Source organism: Corythoichthys intestinalis, chromosome 17 (assembly GCF_030265065.1).
Source record: "Corythoichthys intestinalis isolate RoL2023-P3 chromosome 17, ASM3026506v1, whole genome shotgun sequence".
In the NCBI taxonomy this organism is placed as follows: Eukaryota; Metazoa; Chordata; class Actinopteri; order Syngnathiformes; family Syngnathidae; genus Corythoichthys; species Corythoichthys intestinalis.
In genome coordinates, this window is record NC_080411.1 from 33,666,405 (window position 1) to 33,687,924 (window position 21,520).

The window sequence follows — 21,520 nt, forward strand, 5'->3', positions numbered from 1 at the left end:
AGTAACATGTTTAAAACTTATAATTATTACATTTAAAGTGCTTAAACACTAGAGGTGTGCATCGGTACTGCCCTCACGATTCGATTCGATTACGATTCGGAGGGCCACGATTCGATTCGATTCGATTCGATTAAGAGGGTCACGATTCGATTCGGTTCGATTCGGCAATGCATTGCGATGCCTTAAAGCCTGGGATGCATTAAAATTCTAAAGCAAAGCATATTTTTCATGAATCATGAGGCAACACAAGCGGTCAGACATTAAACAACTTTTTATTGGCTCTTGTGTCACTCCTGGTTGAAGTCAAATGAAAATACTTTTAGATATATATTTCTTTTAAAAAAAAACAAACAACAGATCAGAGCATTTAATTGGTGATTTGAATGAGACCAGGGCTTTCTCTTTTTTTTTACACACAGTAGCAGCCTTTCACACAATGCAACATCTGAACTCCTGTGCAAAATCAGTAATAGCAGTCACTGTATTTTAGTCACAACAACCCATCGATAAAAATATTCAAGTAAATATTAAAGAAAGCGACAAAGAAGATATTATAGTGCAGCAGCATCTTTATTGCAATATCAATCCAGGGATCAGTTCAGTTGCAAACAAAACATCCAACTAAATTGCAATGTACAACAAAAGTAAAATGTAGGCCTAGCCCACTATATATGTGCAATCAACTTAGAAATGCAATTAGTAAGTACCACATAACAATATAAAATAATGAATTAAAATGAAGTGCAGCAGCATTTTAGCAGCCATAACAATCTGTTTCAACATGAGGAAATATCATTTTTTTGCAATTGAGAGAGCAGAGAGATAGTAGAGGTTAGATGGGGCCTAAAAAATCCAGCCCGACCCGACACGGCCCGCTGGTATTGAAGCCCGACCCGGCTTGGAGTGACGCGAAAAAAAAACAAAAACGCAGCAGCAGCAATTTATTTTCATTTCTTCGAGATGGCAGAAAAAACGCATGTTTCTTATTGTTTAAATAGTCTACATATTTTTGTGATCGTTATAGAAGCAACGCGTTAACGAAATAACGCTGGGAAAGAGTAATATTTAAAAAAAAAACATCCGATTTTGCAAACACACAGAGGAGAGGATTCAAAAGGATCACATTTGTGTTGCCTTTGTGTGCATAAAAAAGTGTCTTTCGTAACGAATTCTCAGTTGGCAGAAAAAAAACGCAAGTTTTCTTAATGTTTAAATAGTCTACATATTTTTGTGATAATTATAAAATCATTTACACAACGAAATAACGTTGGGAAAGTTTAATATTAAAAAAAAAAAAAAAAAACGAGTTTGCAGACACACAGAGGAGAGGATTCAAAAGGATCACATTTGTGATGCCTTTGTGTGCATAAATAAAAGTCTTTCGTAACGAATTCTCAGTTGGCAGAAAAAAAACGCAAGTTTTCTTAATGTTTAAATAGTCTACATATTTTTGTGATAATTATACAATCATTTTCACAACGAAATAACGTTGGGAAAGTTTAATAAAAAAAAATTTTAAAAAAAGAGTTTGCAGACACACAGAGGAGAGGATTTAAAAGGGTAACATTTGTGTTGCCTTTGTGTGCATAAATAAAAGTGTCTTTCGTACCGAATCACAAGCACCACAGCGGAGGAGAAGAAGAAAAAGCGGGCGGCGCCACTGCTTCATGTGAGTGCACAAGCAAATGAACAATACAGAGAGCCTGCTCTCGGTTTTATCCCATTTAAAAAAAATTTTTTTTATAATTAGTCCAGCGCGGGGCGGGCCGACCCGACCCGAACGTGAATGCTTGACATTTTGGGCCCGACCCATTCGGGTTCGGGCACAAGATCTAACCTCTAAGAGATAGGACATAACATAACAATGGCTGAAGCGGAGAAAGAGGGAGCAAGAAAGATTCTTGATGCACCTAAGACATTGAAAGCTGACATCTGGAGACATTTTGGCTTCTATGAGGTTGGTGGGAAACTTGACCAGAGTTATGCAGTGTGTAAAAAATGAAACATGACAATAATAATACAAATGGGGAAACCAAATCCATTGCATCACCGGAATTGCGCAGGGAAGATTTTTGAACGTACTTATATATTTTAAAATGCGCTGAATCGATTCGGCTTGTTGCCCACATCGAATCGAATCGTCCATGCCCCGCATTGGGATGCATCGCCACATCGATTATTGTTGACACCACTATTAAACACCATTTATTAATATATACAGTATATACACATAAAGGTTTTTTTAAATTATACTTTGGGGAAAAAGGTAAAAAACATGTCTTATATGTATCTCTTTCCAATGATAGATCTGAATAAGTATATTGAACTTTTTTTTTGGGGTGGGGGGGGCGCTACTTTGCAGTTTTTCCACTTATCGCGGTGGGTTCTGGTCCCCATTAACCGCTAGAAACGAGGGATCGCTATACTTCCTATGTGATGTTTATCTACGATACACTACGATGAGTTCAAAAATGTTAATGGGTGTCAAAGTCCTCTTTTTCACGGACCACATCGCAACTCCGGTTTCCTCCAGAGAGCCACTACGTCAGTCAGCCCATATAAATATTTAACTCGTCGACTTCCATTGACAGCAATAGACGTCCAACCCTTTTGAAGTGAGAGGACTGAAGGAGCAGTGAATGAACAAACGTTCATTTGCCGTCAGACCTTCCAGTTCAAATGGATTGGATGTCTACTAGGGACAAACTCATTTAAATTCACAGCAGAAGGATGAAAACCAACGTGATTGGATGTCTACCATACTGTAGTCAATGGCACTGAAACAGCTTGGAGCAAATATTTCATTTTTTAATGTAAAAAAAAAAATCCTCCTACAGGAACCCAATTTCAGCGCGTGATCCTTGACGAGGGTCCAGCATCCGCCGAGCCCAGCAGCGTGAAGCGTCTCGTATTCTGCACTGGAAAGATTTACTACGACCTGCGCCGTGAGCGCGCCAAGCGGGAACTGGACGCTGCGGTGGCGATAGTCCGTGTGGAGCAGGTACATATTTCTACGTTTGAACTAGTACGTCAGCTTAGGCCAGAGAGATATATCAATTTCATGAATTTGAGTTTTTTATTGGGAATGATTACAAAAAAATATTTTTTTTTTTTCTCCAAAGAGGAACTTTATTTACGTTACTTTTGTTCCACATTTATTCCTTTAATCTCAAACATGATTATTTTTTAAAAATAAATCATTATTTATTGTCTTTTTTATATAAATAAAATAAATATATACATTTTAATATGAATAAAATAAATAAATAAAATTATATATTAGCAAAAATGTTAATTTAAAAAATAACTACATTAAAATGAATACAAACAGAAATATGCAATACTCTGTTCAATAACATACAACACACAAGTTAATTTTTTGGGTTAAATTTCATAGTATTCACCTCATAGCCTGCCGTTGACAGTCAGTCAATTAATTTAAACTGAAAGGATTGTCATGTTTCAGCACCACTGATAGTGCAACACATCCAATCCATTCATTCACCCTCCACAATCAAAATGGATTGGAAATCTAGCGCCATCAATGGCAGTCAATGGATTGAATGAGTGCCCTAAAAAGACTTAAACTTGTTTTGAGGCTTATCCGTCCCTTGTCGTGGTTGCGTTCTAAACATATGACTGGTCCCCGCAGCTGTCACCCTTCCCGTTTGATCTGGTACGAACTGAAATGGAACGCTACGCCCAGGCGACCGTGGTCTGGTGTCAGGAAGAGCACAAGAATCAGGGATACTACGAATACATCAAGCCCCGAATGCAGACCACAGTTGGCCACGCACGACCGATTTGGTAAGGCATCAACATCATCTAACACTTTACTCAAGTACCTAATCCTAGTCTTGACCCAAACCCTTAGTCTATTCTTTGACTCACTGGACGCCATTGCAATGATTTCTTGACCAGTGTAATATGGTTTGTATTTACAGTGGTGTTACCAGGATGCCAGGTGTGGGTGGGCATTAGTCTTACCCGGGGGAGGGGGGAGGGGCAAACATAAATAAATAAATAAAAAAGCTACAATACTCAAGTAGGTCGAAATCCAGCGTAGGGCTACTGCACTGTAAAACATGTTTTGTTTTCTCCTTGAGATAATTGTTTTTGTGATTTGGTCTAAATAAATAAAAGTTGGTTTGATTATATTTGACTTAGAACACATCCATAACTGAACAGTATGGACATTAGTGACGGGATCTGTCGTTCACTTGAGTAAACGAATCCATTCCGGCTCGTTCAGTAAAAAGATTCGTTCAAACGAATCGTTCAACGAATCGTTCGCCCCCCTCATCTCCCTCCCCGCCCAAATGAATCGTTCGGTTACTGAACGGGAAGTGACGTTGCCGAACGAATCACCAAAGACCGCTTCGCAGTATAACTGAACGGGAAGTGACATTCTTGGTCCCTCCCTCTCTCTTGCAGACAGGCTCCTCATTGACCGCTCGTCGTAGTTTCAGTAATGAGTGACAGGCAATATCATTCTGCTTTCACAGACAGCCTCGTCTCCCTCCCTCCCGCTGCTGCAAAAGCGAGGGAGAACTTCCGCGTTGTCTGTCCTAGTTCTATGGGTTCAAAGTCATGGCTCGTGCTTGCATTTCGATTTAGGACACGGTTAAACATTTTCCTTTTGTGGGAGGAGTGGGGGTTTGGGGTCGGGGGCGCACGGACTTTCTTTAGCATGTTCTTGATCACATATACAATGCTGCTGCTAGCCTGCTACCAGCCAACGCAGCATGCTTGCTGTCACGAAAATAAAAATAAATCGAAAGTTTAATTTCTAAATATGGAACGACCAACACATCATATTTACCTCTCGCTCTGTTGTATTTTTGTTTTTATGCTCATCACTATTATTTTTAGTCACTATTGTTAAAACTATAAGTGTAAATAGCTAGTTGTCGAATGTGCTGCTCTGAAATAAAGACAATACTGCATTTTGATATTTGACAGTTTAATTGCAAATCAGTATCAAGATGATCGTATTGGATTTTTGCACTGGCATTAATAAATAAAATAATCCGGTCAGCTCCCCTGTCGTCCCCGCATCTCAGATCGTCAAATGTTGACGAGAAATGATTGTTTGCTCTTTACGATGTCACCTTTCTACCCTCATTAGTCTGTTAAGAAAAATGTAGACATATTGCGACATCTCCCGTGTCCGCGTGCCTTGTTTTGGGGCGCTTGAGTAGCGCATGATGGACGGATTGACATAATTTGTCAAACCAACCAACACCTGACACAGAAAAAAAAATAAAACACTCGGAAAAAATTGACATGTATATACAGTTTCATTGCAAATCAGTATTATGGTGATCGTACTGAATTTTTGCACTGGTATTAATAAATAAAATAATCCGGTCAGCTCCCCTGTCGTCCCCGCATCTCAGATCGTCAAATGCTGACGAGAAATAATTGTTTGCTCTTTACGATATCGCCTTTCTACTCTCATTAGTCTGTTAAGAAAAATGTAAACATATTGCGACATCTCCCGTGTCCATGTGCGTTGTTGTGGGGCGCTTGAGTAGCACATGATGGACGGATTGACATAATTTGTCAAACCAACCAACACCTGACACGGAAAAAAAATAATAAAACACTTGGAAAAAATGGACATGTATATACCGTTTCATTGCAAATCAGTATTATGGTGATCATACTAAATATTCTTTTTTTCTGTGCATATATGAGGTAAATATCGCTGCCATGAAGCCTCCATATAGTGACAGTTCTTTGCCCCCTTCATTGCCGTCACGCGACCGCAGCTCAGCTTTTGCTTGCCTCGTAGCTACCCGTGTTTTAAATTACTGTAAATTTGATAGTATGTCGTAATAGGTAGTCCCGAGTCTGTTGAGAAAAGTAGTACACTAAACCATGCTCGCTAGATTTGTGTGGTGTTTTGGTCTTTTTGAGCTGCATTTGATAGGCTCCACGTTAACAAATATGTGACAAAGTCCTTTCCTTTCATTTTTTGATTCGTTCACCGCAGTCATTACTGGAAAGTCACGTTAGCAGCAAGCTAGGTCAGGAACCGGAGGACCGAGTCACTGAACGGGAAGTGACAAAACTCAGTCTTGCCCCCTTGCCTGCACGCTAGCTGCTTATTGGCCACACGTGGAAGTGAGTGACATACGCCCTGATTCTGTTTCCGGTCCCTCCCCTGCCCGCGATGAGGCTGGCGTCTGATTGGTCGTGTGCGATGTCAGAAGACGCTGCCGCTTGCTCAACGCCCTCCCACGCAGTGAACAAGCACCAACTTCATAGAACGAATCAGTGCAGATGGTGATTAGTTCGGTCTCGTTCACCCAAACAATTCGTTCAAAAAGAACGAATCGTTCGCGACCGATACAACACTAATGGACATGCAGGTGACAATGTTTTTTTAGGTAACCTATTGTGGTTCCTCGGTTTTATTATTATCATTATAGTTATTATTTGTTCCGCAGCCCCTTTGAGCTCAATTTGACCCCTTTAGAATGCTTCAAAATGCACCAAAATCGGCAGGCAGGTCAAGACAGATGCAATCTTTGATACGTGTAAAGACAAATTCCAAATACACTATGTAGCGCCAAGCAACCCCTAGCAGTCATTCTTTGTCCCGCCGACGCTTTGAACCCTACTTTGATCCCCTCAGAATGCTTCAAAACTCACCAAACTCAACAGCCAGGTGAACACTGGTGAAAACTTTGATTAAAATGTAAAAAAAAAAAAAATTTAAAAAATAAAAATATGCGTAAATGTGTGTAGCGCCCCCTATGAACGAAACCAACATTTCATTTTTTTTTTTTTTTTTTTTTTTTTATGGTGAAAGAGGAGGTAACAATGCAAAGGTAACACATCAGTACTATATGAATGGGATACCATACGCGGTGCCCAGACCGCCGTTAGTACTACATCCAGTTTTCTTTGGGCGGGCAGAGCGTGTCTGTGGGTGCCCCCCCGGTAATGCCCCTGGTTTGTAAGGACTCTGGCTGCAGCGTTCTGTAAAGATTTAAATATTTCAATAATCCAGCCCATTAATAAATTCAGGTTATGGCTCCCCAACTAGTCTTTTTTTTCATAGTATTTAACTCATTGCCTCTCATTGACAACAATAGATCTATAAATTTGAACCCCCACCCCTGTGCAATGTTTTAGGTACGCTGGGCGCGATCCCGCAGCTGCCCCGGCAACGGGAAACAAACACACTCACCTGACGGAGCTGCAACGCCTCCTCAACACCACCTTTGACCTAGACGGCTTCTCAGAAAATCAATGTTGACCTCTTCCATGGACGTTCAAGCACTCAGGGGATGCCGTTGCATTGCTGTAAATGTGAAAAAGTGTAAAAACACAGGTGTCTCATAAAGGGCAAGCTTTGTGCGAACATACATTATAATGTGATCTGCTATGGGAAAGCCAAAAGAAATTAGCATATATTTGCCAATGTTTTGTTTCCGAGATAAAAAGTAAATTAATTTTGACCGTTTTAACTGAATTTCTCAGGGATTTTATTGCTTCCTTTACTAGGGATGTCCCGATCTGATCACGTGATCGGAAATCGGGCCGATCGCACCATTTTTCATAGGATCGAAATAAGGTGAAAACAATCAGCTTTTTAATTTAAAAAATATATTTCTTTTTCTGAAAATCGGGTTGATCGCGCCATTTTTCAGAGGATCAGAATCAAGTCAAAACAATCAGGTTTTCAATTAAAAAATATGTTTTTCTGCTTCATGCTCGTACAGCGCCACGCCTTCTCTCCTGCTAAGCAGTGCAGCCAAATTGTCCAGTGCAGCTTGCGTTTGGTACTTAAAGTTAATGATAATTGACAGGTTTGTAGCTCTTATCTTGCCAGAGAAGCTTGGTAGCTCTACCATTAAAGGCACAAATGTATCAATCATCGTTAAATTTGCAGCCCAGTCATAAGTGTGCTGTGGCAACTCATTGTGTAAGTGAGGGGCTGTTCTGAGCAGCCTGAGTGGGTTTGAGTGGACTCACTCAATGAAGCATTTAATAAAGACAAACATTTTTCTACCTTATTCTTGTGAAATACAGCATCAAGGCGGCACAGTGGGATAGTAACATGTTTGGAACTTGTGTTTAAAAATAAAGAAATAAAATGTCGGCTTCGGATCGGGACTCTGTATTGTTAGATTCTCAAAATCAGGTGATTTGGACTCGGGTGCAAAAGTATACGATCGGGACATCCCTATTCTTTACCAACTATATTACCTCATGGATAGGACATTTTGCTCTGTCAGCTAAACAACGAAAAAATATTTTTTGATGTGAAGACAAGTGAATGTCAGCTACAGTGCCTTGCAAAAGTATTAGGCCCCCTTGAACCTTGCAACCTTTCGCCACATTTCAGGCTTCAAACATAAAGATATAAAATTGTAATTTTTTGTCAAGAATCAACAACAAGTGGGACACAATCGTGAAGTGGAACAAAATTTATTGGATAATTTAAACTTTTTTAACAAATAAAAAACTGAAAAGTGGGGCGTGCAATATTATTCGGCCCCCTTGCGTTAATACTTTGTAGCGCCACCTTTTGCTCCAATTACAGCTGCAAGTCGCTTGGGGTATGTTTCTATCAGTTTTGCACATCGAGAGACTGACATTCTTGCCCGTTCTTCCTTGCAAAACAGCTCGAGCTCAGTGAGGTTGGATGGAGAGTGTTTGTGAACAGCAGTGTTCAGCTCTTTCCACAGATTCTCGATTGGATTCCGGTCTGGACTTTGACTTGGCCATTCTAACACCTGGATACGTTTATTTTTGAACCATTCCATTGTAGATTTGGCTTTATGTTTTGGATCATTGTCCTGTTGGAAGATAAATCTCCGTCCCAGTCTCAGGTCTTGTGCAGATACCAACAGGTTTTCTTCCAGAATGTTCCTGTATTTGGCTGCATCCATCTTCCCGTCAATTTTAACCATCTTCCCTGTCCCTGCTGAAGAAAAGCAGGCCCAAACCATGATGCTGCCACCACCATGTTTGACAGTGGGGATGGTGTGTTCAGGGTGATGAGCTGTGTTGCTTTTACGCCAAACATATCGTTTTGCATTGTGGCCAAAAAGTTCAATTTTGGTTTCATCTGACCAGAGCACCTTCTTCCACATGTTTGGTGTGTGTCCCAGGTGGCTTGTGGCAAACTTTCAACGAGACTTTTTATGGATATCTTTGAGAAATGGCTTTCTTCTTGCCACTCTTCCATAAAGGCCAGATTTGTGCAGTGTACGACTGATTGTTGTCCTATGGACAGACTCTCCCACCTCAGCTGTAGATCTCTGCAGTTCATCCAGAGTGATCATGGGCCTCTTGGCTGCATCTCTGATCAGTTTTCTCCTTGTTTGAGAAGAAAGTTTGGAAGGACGGCCAGGTCTTGCTAGATTTGCAGTGGTCTGATGCTCCTTCCATTTCAATATGATGGCTTGCACAGTGCTCCTTGAGATGTTTAAAGCTTGGGAAATCTTTTTGTATCCAAATCCGGCTTTAAACTTCTCCACAACAGTATCTCGGACCTGCCTGGTGTGTTCCTTGGTTTTCATCATGCTCTCTGCACTTTAAACAGAACCCTGAGACTATCACAGAGCAGGTGCATTTATACGGAGACTTGATTACACACAGGTGGATTCTATTTATCATCATCGGTCATTTAGGACAACATTGGATCATTCAGAGATCCTCACTGAACTTCTAGAGTGAGTTTGCTGCACTGAAAGTAAAGGGGCCGAATAATATTGCACGCCCCACTTTTCAGTTTTTTATTTGTTAAAAAAGTTTAAATTATCCAATAAATGTTGTTCCACTTCACGATTGTGTCCCACTTGTTGTTGATTCTTGACAAAAAAATTACATTTCATATCTTTATGTTTGAAGCCTGAAATGTGGCGAAAGGTTGCAAGATTCAAGGGGGCCGAATACTTTTGCAAGGCACTGTATTTATTTTGTATGTTGTACTATTGGCTTCACCCAATTAAAGATTGTTATTGATGAATGTCACGTGACCAGACTTTTGTCAGCGTGATGCTATTTGTTTTGTAGGCACCAGAGGGCAGCATACGGCAAGTTGAGGCTCTTTGAGCAAGAACTGTACTGTAGCAGCAAAACGACAAGACAAAAAGAAAAAAAGGTTACAATGCATAACTCATTGGCTGCCACTGATTGGCTTTCCAATGATTTCTGCATTGTAGAAAATAATATAATATCAAATATGGGGGAAAATACAAATAGAGAAATAATGTGAGAAAATCATGAAGAAAATAAGAATGAAAATATTGAACATGATCAAAGATGATTATTTTTTTATAATCCTCCCCTAAATTGTAAAAAAATGATTAAAAAAAAAAAAAAAAAAAAAGACAATGCTGTAAAATAAATACTGGAAAAAAAAAGGTGAAAATATTGAACACGATCAAAGATGATTATTTTTTAAAATCCTCCCCTAAATTGTAAAAAATGATTTAAAAAAAACAAACAAAAAAAGACAATGCTGTAAAATAAATACTGGAAAAAAAACAACAAAAAAACAGGGACGGCCAATTAATTACAGAGGGCACAATTTAAATTTTGAATGTATTTTGGTAAACTTGATCACTGCCACTGACGATGATAGACGTCCAATCAAAATATTAAAAAAGAAAATGTAAAAATAAATAATAAAATAGAAAAAAATAGAGTAAAATAATGAGGTAAAATGCAAAACGGTGGCAGCCAATGAATTACACAGCATACTATTTAGATCTTTTAATTCATTTTGATTAACTCTTTCAGCGCCATTGACAGACATCCAATCATGTGGTGTCCAAAAATTCTTCTGCTGTGAATTTCAATTAGTTTAACACTAGAAGACAGCCAATCCATTTGAACATGGGTTAGCAGCGAATGAAACCCCTCCAGTAAAGCAACGGATTTGCAACAAAGCCCTTTGATAGTAATGTGACAGAACGGATGAAATTTGAAAGGTCTGATTGTCTTTCTCATGTCCGCTCATCGTCGTTGTGACTTCACTGGAGGTCATTTGAGGTCATTGTTGTGTTGACTCCCCACATGCTCACTTTTTGCTTCCCTACCATCTTCCCTGGCCTCCTTGTAACCTTTCCTCCTATTCTGTGGCTCACTTCCTCCCCTCCCCCCTCGCAGTCAGTCATGTTGTGTGTTATTCTAGGTCACGAGCAGAAGCCATTTCCCTGGAATGTGCCGCCGCTTGCCAAAACCTCCCCGGTGGAATGCAGGCACGCACACCAACACAAAGAAAAGCAGGAAGCAGGCGTGTGCAGCGGTCGCCTTGGCAACCGGCTGCTTCAAGCGTGTGCGCAGATGTCAAGCGTGCGGTTCCACGGCAAGAATTTGCAACAATCCTCCCCGAATCGTCCTCCCTTTCCCTGGTGGAGGTTTAGTCCAATAAGTGGACCCTCCCGACTCCCCCCTCCTCACGCCGTGTTGAAAGTGACATTGTGTAATGACTGCAGTAGGTCGCCACTATGCGGCAGGTCGTAAGGGGGGAGGGGGCTGATATGATAGCGTGGAGAAGAAAATGAAGAAATGGGAAATCTCTGCACCTGTTTCCACGGCAACCCAGCTCTGAAAAACACCAATGGGTTGCGACATCGGACACGCACTGACACTCACACATCCCTCCAAAAACACGTTTTGGGAGGACAAATGCAGAAAAATCCTCAACTCATTGGTGGCGATAGATATCAAATCCATTTGAACTGGGACAGCTGGCATTGAATAATCAAGTTTCGTTGCCACGGACGGCAATAGAAGTCCAATACGTTTGGAGAGACTGACTCCCAGTCCAAATAGATTACACATCTATCGCTGACAATGGCAGGCAGTCTTAATTTATTAAATAAAACTAAAGCTGTTACAGCATTAGAAAGGTTTCTGATCAATGTCCTGGCAAAGTTACCAATACTGAGTACTCAATATAAAACCAAATCTTTAACACAAACCACACACAAACGACAATGACAGACATCCAATTATGTGGCCTCCAATTATCCTTCTGCTGTGAATTTAATTGAGTTTATCACTAGTTCATTCACTGCTAACCCTCCTACTTCCAATGGATTGAACGTCTAGCACCGTCAAAGGCAGCCAGTGAGTAAATGCAGGTGCTTTGACATTGATAAAATAATCTTTTAAGAATCAGTCGTGAAATTAGCTAATTATGGCTCAATTTTTTCATGTCAATGCCTTATGTTTGATGTGAACATTGCCTCTACCAACATGACTGTTTTGATGCCATGTTGGTAGGGGCGATGAAAGGTCTTTTCATGCTTCTGCCATTGAATGAAATAATTTTATCACTAGTAGACATCTGTTCAATTTGAACTAGCAGGGTGGCAGCGAATTAACATTTTTTAATTTGCTGCCAGCCACTCCCACTTCAAGAGGATTGGACATCTAGTGCAGTCAATGAGTTCAGCAGTGTCGGACTAAGCCATGAAAGCAATGACTTTACATTCAAGTGAGTGTGAAATAACTTAGTATTAAAAGTTTTTTTAAAACATGGTATCGGTACAGTATCGGTGACAGCCGAACTCACACAGCCAGGTATCGGGTTTGGCAATGTGAGAAAAAATGGTATTAGCTTAACACTAGCATCGGGAATTTTCATTTTCTGCTAACCCTCCCGATACAAATGGATTAGATGTCTATCACCGTCAATGGCAGCCAATGAGTTTAAAAGGGACTTGTAAGGACTGCAGCACACAAATGTGCAATTCTACATGAAGCACACTTGTAACCTGTTGTATACACAATACAAGTACTGTACAACGCATTTGTATGGACAACGAACAAACAGTTTTGGTGGAATAGCTGGTGCGAATCCTTTTTTTTTTTTTTATGTGTTTGAACGTGAGCAGTACCTTTCCAAGATGGCGGAGGGAGAAACGCACGGCGAGAGGCTAAACATTTCCCGGTGACGTCATTCTCCCCAAGAGGAGGAGGAGCGGGCTGTGAGGCTCTCGGAAGGGCGGTGACGTCACGGACCTTTCCAGCTTGTCATTGTGCAACGCTCTGTTTTTTACCAAGCGAGCTCAGTGTCCTCGAGAAGCTAGCTGTAATTGATTCGCCGAGTTAGCGTAATTAAACGTGACGCCGACCGGAAGTGTTAAGCTGCCCTGATTTAAAACACTGGGACGGCGCCGCCTCGTTGTTCCTCGTGGACACAATGAGCGTCGAAAAGAGGGATTTGGCGAACAAACTTGACGGCTAGTCCACTAGCCTCCTGCGACGCCACACGAGCTAGCTAGCCTCCTGCGCTAAGCTAGGCAAAGCTAAGCTAGCTCGCCGAGGCGTCTGGATTCGGGACGTGGACGCGCACGTACAGACAGGTAAGCTTCGTGGGAATATCACGGCGCGAGTACGCTATCTTTGCTCCTCCGCTCTGTTACGCGAACACGCGCTCTGAAGTACGCGCCGCTACCGGGGTCGCGAGCACGAACGAACGCACGCTCACACCAGGCAGGTAGGCGGAACCGAACCGAACGGAAGGCGCCGCGTGCACGCCGCTTTGTTCCGTTGTGCCGCTGTGTTCGCCCGTGGCGGGAAAGCCAGAAGAAGCGGTGCGCGTGCATGTTGGGCACCTAGACGGTGAGCGCCGGCGTCACGCGCACGCGCAGGTAATAGGTTCCCTAGCGTGCGCGTGCACAGGAGTTCATTGTGTGGCGGATCCTTGTTGTCTGGCCTGGACGTGCGCGTGCACAGCAAGCGTAAGGTTGTGTTTATACGTGTCTGTCGTTTGAATTCTTTGTTGTAGTGCGGTTGGCCATGCGGCACCTGTAGCGACATTTTATTACGCTCCTACATTCCCGAATGCTCTTTTGTGGCCTTTACTTTTGTGTGTTTGTCATTTTCTCATTTGTTTCCCATTGACAGTGACAGACGTCCAATCCATTTGAACTGGGAGGGCTGCCAGACCCTCCCAGTCTAAAACTGACAGTGAAATGCTGACATTGGAACTCCATTTTTTTGTGTTTGGCACTAAAATGGTATAACGCACATTTAAACCACATACAATATTATAAAAGTTTCTACCTCTTCTTCTTGAATTGCTTGCTTCTTCGATGGAGGTCAGTGCTGCCGAGGATGTAGTGGCTCGACATGGTACTACACCGCTACCCTCATAAAAATCGCGCGGGGTTCTGTTTAGTCATGTGACCCAGGGACCTTACTATCATGACTTGGTCAGAGTCTGCTTAATTGATTGACTGCCATTGCTGGCACTAGACATCCAATGCATTTGTCGTAGGAGGGCTGGTGGCGAATGAACGAAAGCTCATTCACTGCCAACCTCCCATGGATTGGATGTCTACAAGTGGTAAGCTAATTGGTGGGAGGGTGCATTTTGGTCTTAGGTAGAAGAAAAGTTGTTATCGGATGTATGCTTGTGGAAAACTCATTGACATTTACAGCCGAAGCATGATTGGAGGCGACACAATTGGACGCCTGTCATCATTTAGGATGGGCGGCATGCACTTCTTTTATTACAGCAGCGTGCGTAGGGAGACATCTTTGGTAGGTTGACCGGTGTAGGTGCATTGTCCGCTCGGGATGCAAAATCTGCTCGGGGGGCCTGAACCTGGTGATGAAGTCACATTTCCAACCTCCGACCAGAAAAAATATAATTGGAACGCCACTCGAACTGGGAGATCCTAGTCGCAAAGTACCACTTCACGAGTCGCTTTAATCTGACGTCACTCGACAAAATGGCGCTCAAGACAACGTATTGATGACAGAATCATGAAATTAAATTAAGTTTGTTTGAGGCGCCATGTATTTTTTCTCATACAGTAAATTAGCGTAATGAATTGATATTTTTATATTGCCTTTCAGCAAGGATGTAACTAAAGAAGGCGGTTACAGTGTGTGCAGTTTATCTCAACTGAAAATTTTCCCTCCACTTTTCGATTACTTATGAAAAGGCAGGTTTGCTGTCGGTCAAAATGTCTTTAAATTGCCAAAATAAAAAACAACTAATTGTCGCTATCAACCATCTTTGTTGTTTACATTCGCTTGGAACGCTTTGCGGTCACAACTGGGACGACCCGAGTGTAATGCGACTTTCCACCTTCCTCAAATGCAGCAAAAGTGTTCGGGTTGGTTTTTCTATTGTGTCAATATTAAATGATTTATATGAAAAAAATGTTATTAAAGAAAGAAACATACAACATCAGTACTAATGTCAAAAGCAAGCATAAAAAAAAGACAAAATAAATGGCCATTAAAAGGGTTGAGTGTGATGCAGGTTTAATAGCCAGTGAATAAAACTGTTTGTTTGTTTATTTATTTATTTTTTAAACTAGTTTTAGTGATGGACAGTGATGGGCCCTGATATTTAATGTCTGAGAGACAGGTGTGCACACACGTTTGCTCTTTTTTTAACTTTCCCAGTTAAATGTTAATAATCATCTCTATGTGTGATATCATCAATCGCTTTACATTAATGCTGCAACGATTAATCGATTAACGCAAGTAATTCGATTAGAAAAAAGATTCAAATTTTGCTGCTTCGAGTATTTGTTTAATTAAAGTGACGTTGTAATGGTTTGTTTTGAAAGTGTTTGCATTTAGTTTTATTGATTTGTGTGGATGCACTGCCCTATAGTGGCAACAGTGAATATGACATAACTCATTTCACATGGCTGAATCCAACTGCTCCCTGTTAAGACCTACATAAGTTGAGTTTTTGTTTGAGCTAATGTTTTTTAATGCATTCGTAGTTTAGTTCATAGGTATATTTAGCCATTTTTTGTTGGAATGTGTGTTTGAACCATTTGTAAAGGGGATTGTACAAAAAAAACGTTAGCATTTTATAGCATTTAAGCTAGCTGAATTTTGGGGCCGTTTACATGACGACTCTGCGACACAAAGACGCAATGACTGAGTAGTGGACTTGCCTGGCGTGTATATGGTGTCGGCGAAGACGAAAAATTCTAAATCCTGCCTCCAAAGTGGAAGAATCTGATTGCGGGGGGTTGAGGGGGGCTTCCTCGATATGCATATCAAAGGCTCCTGCGGCGCGAGACCGCGCCGTTAAAGTCAGCACTCGTACACGTCACAATGGCCGTGCACAGCGGTGCTACTAAACATTAAAAACAGCAAATATGGCGGAATGTCAGCTTTAATTTACTGTTTTAATAATATTTCTTAATTCAAATATGTTGAACGTTTCAATTTTTGTGCCTTTTTGAACAAAAGAAAAATGACATTGCTTCGAGTGGGCGGGCATATTTTTTTCCGGGCTGAGGGAGCTTGGTGGGGTCAAAGTGCATCATTCTCTGTCGCCCTGTAAATCTGCACTGCCCCCTAGGGCCTGGCATGAATACTACATCATTTTCATGGGGAATTGCGACATTGTTCAAATGGAGACGCAAATGCAAATTTGAAATTTTTCGTTTTCTCGGAGAGTCACCATGTAAACTGCCCCTAAGTCAGCCAATTTTTCTTTTGTTGTACTTAGATCCACATTTATTTTATTTTATTATAGCGTTTGAGGTTCAGTTAAGGTATTTTAATTTTTCATGTTCCTTATCCGACTACTGAATTATTCGGACTAACTGGTTCATCGATTAATCGACTACTAAAATAACCGATAGCTGCAGCCCTACTTTACATACCCAAGTTTAAACTGGCGCTTTTGATCTAACGCATTACAACGACTCTCAAAAACAACTGTCAAACCTTTAAACAGGCATTTTACAGGAGATCACAGCTCTGGAAGTGCATTTCGACTCTTCGGCCAATCATATCACGAGAATAACCGAATGTCACTGTCAAGCGCAGGCCCCCCGTGCAGATTTTGCACCCCGTGCGGATCGTGCTCCTACACCGGCAGTTGGAATCTAGATCTCAAAGTGTACATATTGCGCATCATCGGCACGTTATTTCTTTGTACTTAGGTACTTAGCCCAGCAACCTAACTACCACAACAACGCACACTGTACAAATACTATACACAATGTTCAGCAGCATAATAGATATCGATGCACCTGAACTCACTTCACAGGAAGTGATCTGGTGGTTCAATCGGAAAGTAAAACCTCTTGTTGAGTGAGCGCCTCCTCATCTCATCTCACTTGTGTTCCACTCCTTTTGAAATCAACAATCTAAATATAGCTAAAAGCCCCCCCCCGGTACTCGCCGTGAGGCTTTGAGCACTTGTGGTGTCGACGTACAACGGAATATGAAATGCTGCGCCAGGGCGCCAAACGTTCCATGCTGCCGTTTGTACTGACCGTGATGCTTCTTCCTCTTTTGTGTTTGGCTCCTTTTAGGCGGGCTCCCCAGTCAGCCCTATGTTTCTCCGATGAAACACCTCAACTCCATGAAACGAGCCCCGCATCCCACTCCTCAAAGGTACACGTGTACACGCATGCTCTACGCTAGATTAGAACTGTCACGCCTAATGCATAATGACGTTTATGGGCGGCTATTTCGATAGCTGATTCATGGTTTTGACATTTTATAACTTTGTCAAACTATAATGTATAACTCTCTAAGGCTAGGTTCATACCGCAGGTTTTAATGCACAAATTCGATTTTTTGTCATATCTGTTTTTTTGGCGTGCCCGTTAGACGGCCTTTTTCCATTGAGCCCGTTCAAGTATTATGCATGCGCACTAATTTGCAGTCCGACACGCGCTGGGCAAGAAGACCCGCATGCGCAGAAGCATCAAAACAAATGACTACTCATGCTGGCTGTCATCCATCATTCCGGGGAGATCATATTTTGATTTCCAAAAAAAGGACACAAATAACAGACATAAATAATCGCCGTTTAGGCTAGGGGTGCACGATATCCATTTTTTTGAAACCGATATCGTTAACTTCTTGTTCCTTAAGGCCGATGCCGATACGATAACCGATAATATATATATATAATTTTTAAATGTATGTTAACCTGAATTTTTGAACACCTGTAGGTCAAAAATACGAGTGGTGGATTCAGCACAGATTTGCCTTTGACCTAACCAGAATTTTCATGATGACATGAACATTATTATAATGAACAAAACAAAGACAAGAACAATTTTGACTTCAAATAAAGTGCCCATATTAAATTTTTCAAATAAATATAGTTTGAGTCAATCACAATCAATCAGTCAATATCATTGACGATGTGTTCCCCTGAACAATAAGAACAGAACTAAAACAAACATAAACCCTTGTGCTTTGTCGGCAGATAAAACATTTGGTGCAACAGGAGAGGAGACTTTTGTCGTCTTGGTCCATGAAACAACTTGACCTGGCATTTATAGGACAGCAAGCCTATCAATAACAAAAAGGCCTCTCAATAACTTGTAAACATAACACTGTAAAATGCAAACATTTGCTAATTGCCATAGTAAGGTTCATCACTCAGTGATGGAAAAATAAGGCCTCTAGAACAGTAACAGAACTTTGCATACTGGCAAAACAGGAATGGAAACAAACACACACATCCCAATCTACCGACTCCATGCCAAAATTAATATTAATAGGCCAGATAATATATATTGTTATTGGATTTATTGGGACGACGTCATAATTCCTATTATCGGACCGGTAATTATTGGACCGATAATTATCGTGCACCTCTAGTTTAGGCTTATATTAAAAGTTTATATGGATCGATAGCATGCACGCACTGTCCGTGCATGTCACACACACATACTGACAGTTTGCCCCGACTGTCGGCCGTGTAAGCAATCTAGAAATATTGCTAATATAGAGCAGTGAGAAAACCGACCATTCTCAAGGCTTATCTTCAACCTCATTTTTATTTTTTATGACTGTTGTCAACCCGACCCTTCCCCAAAAGTCATGTTCAAGCCAAGCTAGGCGCTAACAGCTGCACCGCTACGGTAGGACCCTGACTCTCTCGCTTTTTGATGACATAATTGCTGCATGAATTTCGAGTTAAGAGACTTGGCAGTTCAGACCGCCGTGACATTCTGGAAAGGTTTGGCCCAGATCGGATTTAAACCACATACGAAAGTGACAGATCGGATTTGAAATGGTCCACGTCTGTGTGATTTTTCCCATTCAGACAGTCAAGTTAATGCCTCACTCGAGTCGGGGGGAAAAACACGACATTAAGACCTGTAGTATGAACTTAGCCCAACTGATCAACAACATTACTAATGTCAGATCAACTTTAATGTTATTCCATAAATCAACATTGGCAGCCATTGTCGGCAATGGATGTCCATTTGGACATCTGTTGCCGTCAATGGCGCTGAAACAAGATTATTCAATATTAAATAAGTAAATGTTCTGTGGTAAATATTCTGTTTTAACACTTTTATTTAAGGGTTATTTTTTAAAATTTTCTTTATTTCAATTTGAAAAAAGTAAACCCCTTGACGCCCAAATTCTTTTTTGAAAAGTATTAAGATTTAGAACTTTTTCACTGAGTGATTTAAAAAAATATATATATATATATATATATATATATATATATATATATATAGTGTAATCAGTTAGAAATTAATCATCCTAATTTACATATATATATATAGAGAGGTTTTTTTTTAATTTATTTTTTTTTTACGAAAATTAGTGGCATTTGGCTTCTATATCAAACAAGGATTTGGAATGTCACTAATTGACTAACATAGACATCAAGGGGTTTAAAATACCTGTAAAAAATTCCCATTTTTATCTTTTTTTTCTTTTTAACTTAAAAAAAATTGTAATAAAAAACAATCATATAGTTCCATAATCAGTCAAAACTGTTACAATTTTATAAGGAGAAACATTACATGTTATTTCTATACGAGTCGACTCGTTGAAAAAAAATACTCAACGATCCAAATAAATTGTTTGTGGCAGCCCTGATTTTCAAATGGGTTGTAACTGGCGTTTGATTAATAATGTGGTCATTTGTAATTGAACTTTAGCGGTACTAGCAGGGTGATTGTGAGGTGGCAGTGTGAATAAGCGCTAACGCCCGGTGTCGCTGCCATCCTGGCCTTTATTCCATTTTTTCCTCTCCCTCCGCAGCGGTGACGGCGCCTTCTTCCATGAGCCAGTCTCCTGGCAACCAGCAGCCAATCAGCACCCGGGCTCTCTCTCTGTTGTAACCACTGTGTGGGGCGTGACCAATCCCACGCATAGCCAGGTAACATGTGACGAAGCCTGCTTCATCAGAAAGGAAGGATGTTAGGAACTCAATTGGCTGCCATTGACGGCAAGATTTTCTTTTCTTTATTTTTTTTACTTTTTATTTTTTGGGGAAATAAAATTAAAACATTTAAAAAATAACATGGTCTATTTAAAACATTTTGTTATTTTTATTCCTTGTATTTATTTAAAGTTTTTTGACATTTTATATCATTATTAATCATATTACTTTTAATGAAATATAGCCTGCCAAATGTGGTTTCATATTATATATTTTTTATTCATAGGTGATCGGCGCGCCGCCCATGGGTCCTGGCGACAGCGCGGGTGGCCACATGATGCCCGGTGGGGGTGGAGGCGGCGGGCCTGGCATGACTGGGGGCATGGGCCCGCAGTTCATGGGCCAGCAGGCCTACGGCGACGCAGTGTCCAAAGGTTACGGCCAACCGCTCATGTATGGACGCCCCAACGCGACGTACAACCCCGCGGCGGCCTATGGCGGCAGGTCAGGCTCCTTTTTGACGCGGGTTCGCTATATCGCAAACCCACTATTGACTATTACTCCATGTCCCCAGTTACCCCGGTAATAGCGGCGGCATGGGTGCGCGCCCCCCCTCGGACTTCACCACGGCCACGGCCGCTGCCGTGGCCGCAGCCACCGCTACGGCCACAGCCACTGCCACCGTGGCGGCGATCCAGGAGAAGCAGAACCAGGACATCAACTACGCTCAGGTAACAGAGCAACCCTCATTTTGAACTTTTATTCTTATAAATAACACTGAGTGAAGACTTATCTACTTTGAAGCCCTAATTTCAAGCCCTTATGAACAAGTGCAAATCCATGTTTACAATCCTATAGCATTCACACACTACACTACATGCGGTGGTAGTTGTTATAATTGATGTTAAAAACACCCATTGACGCCAATAGACGTCCATTCCATTTTTACCGAGTATGATCCTTGCTTACCCCTCCCAGTCAAAATGGTTTGAACATCTAACATCGTCAATGACAGCCACAGAGCATTAAAAAAATATACTGTCGGTTTGACTATTTATTTTTTCACCAAACAAAACAAAAAATGTTTTTTCTTTATATTGAAACAATATATTTTATTTTGTTTATACTTATACCGTATTTAAAATAGAATTACTGAAAATAAAATCTGAATAATAAAGAGCTAAATTGTCCTTTTTATAACTATTTATTGAACCTTTTATTACTTTTTAAGCATATAAAAAAATATTAGGCAAAGCAAATTTATTGGTATAGCACAATTCAACACAGTAGTTCACGGTGCTAAATATCACATGAAAATCAAGACATAATTAAGAAATAAAAATACAAATTAAATGATACATAAAAGTCCCATTAAATCCATAAGACAGTTAAAAATTTCCATTA

At 40.8% G+C, this 21,520-nt stretch overlaps 2 protein-coding genes and 1 long non-coding RNA gene across 4 annotated transcripts in view; 2 read left to right on the forward strand and 1 right to left on the reverse strand.

Moving 5' to 3' along the window:
* The window catches only part of ogdhb (oxoglutarate dehydrogenase b), a 20,877-nt gene extending 12,521 nt beyond the window's left edge, over positions 1-8,356 (forward strand). For both annotated transcript variants that reach the window (XM_057818290.1, XM_057818291.1), the window contains 3 exons: positions 2,838-3,001; positions 3,653-3,807; positions 7,147-8,356. In XM_057818290.1, the coding sequence (XP_057674273.1) occupies positions 2,838-3,001; positions 3,653-3,807; positions 7,147-7,270 (443 nt within the window). In that variant the 3' untranslated portion in view covers positions 7,271-8,356. The remainder of the gene's footprint in view (positions 1-2,837; positions 3,002-3,652; positions 3,808-7,146) is intronic.
* Positions 3,411-13,487, reverse strand: LOC130905170 (uncharacterized). The gene is made up of 3 exons (XR_009061061.1): positions 12,876-13,487; positions 7,202-7,315; positions 3,411-6,990 (listed from the first exon to the last, which is right to left on the reverse strand). It is a non-coding gene; the product is annotated as an uncharacterized LOC130905170 (long non-coding RNA).
* The window catches only part of zmiz2 (zinc finger, MIZ-type containing 2), a 22,054-nt gene continuing 13,494 nt past the window's right edge, over positions 12,961-21,520 (forward strand). Inside the window, exons 1-5 of the mRNA XM_057818292.1 lie at positions 12,961-13,343; positions 17,286-17,367; positions 19,996-20,113; positions 20,403-20,620; positions 20,691-20,847. Of these exons, the coding sequence (XP_057674275.1) occupies positions 17,318-17,367; positions 19,996-20,113; positions 20,403-20,620; positions 20,691-20,847 (543 nt within the window). The 5' untranslated portion in view covers positions 12,961-13,343; positions 17,286-17,317. The remainder of the gene's footprint in view (positions 13,344-17,285; positions 17,368-19,995; positions 20,114-20,402; positions 20,621-20,690; positions 20,848-21,520) is intronic.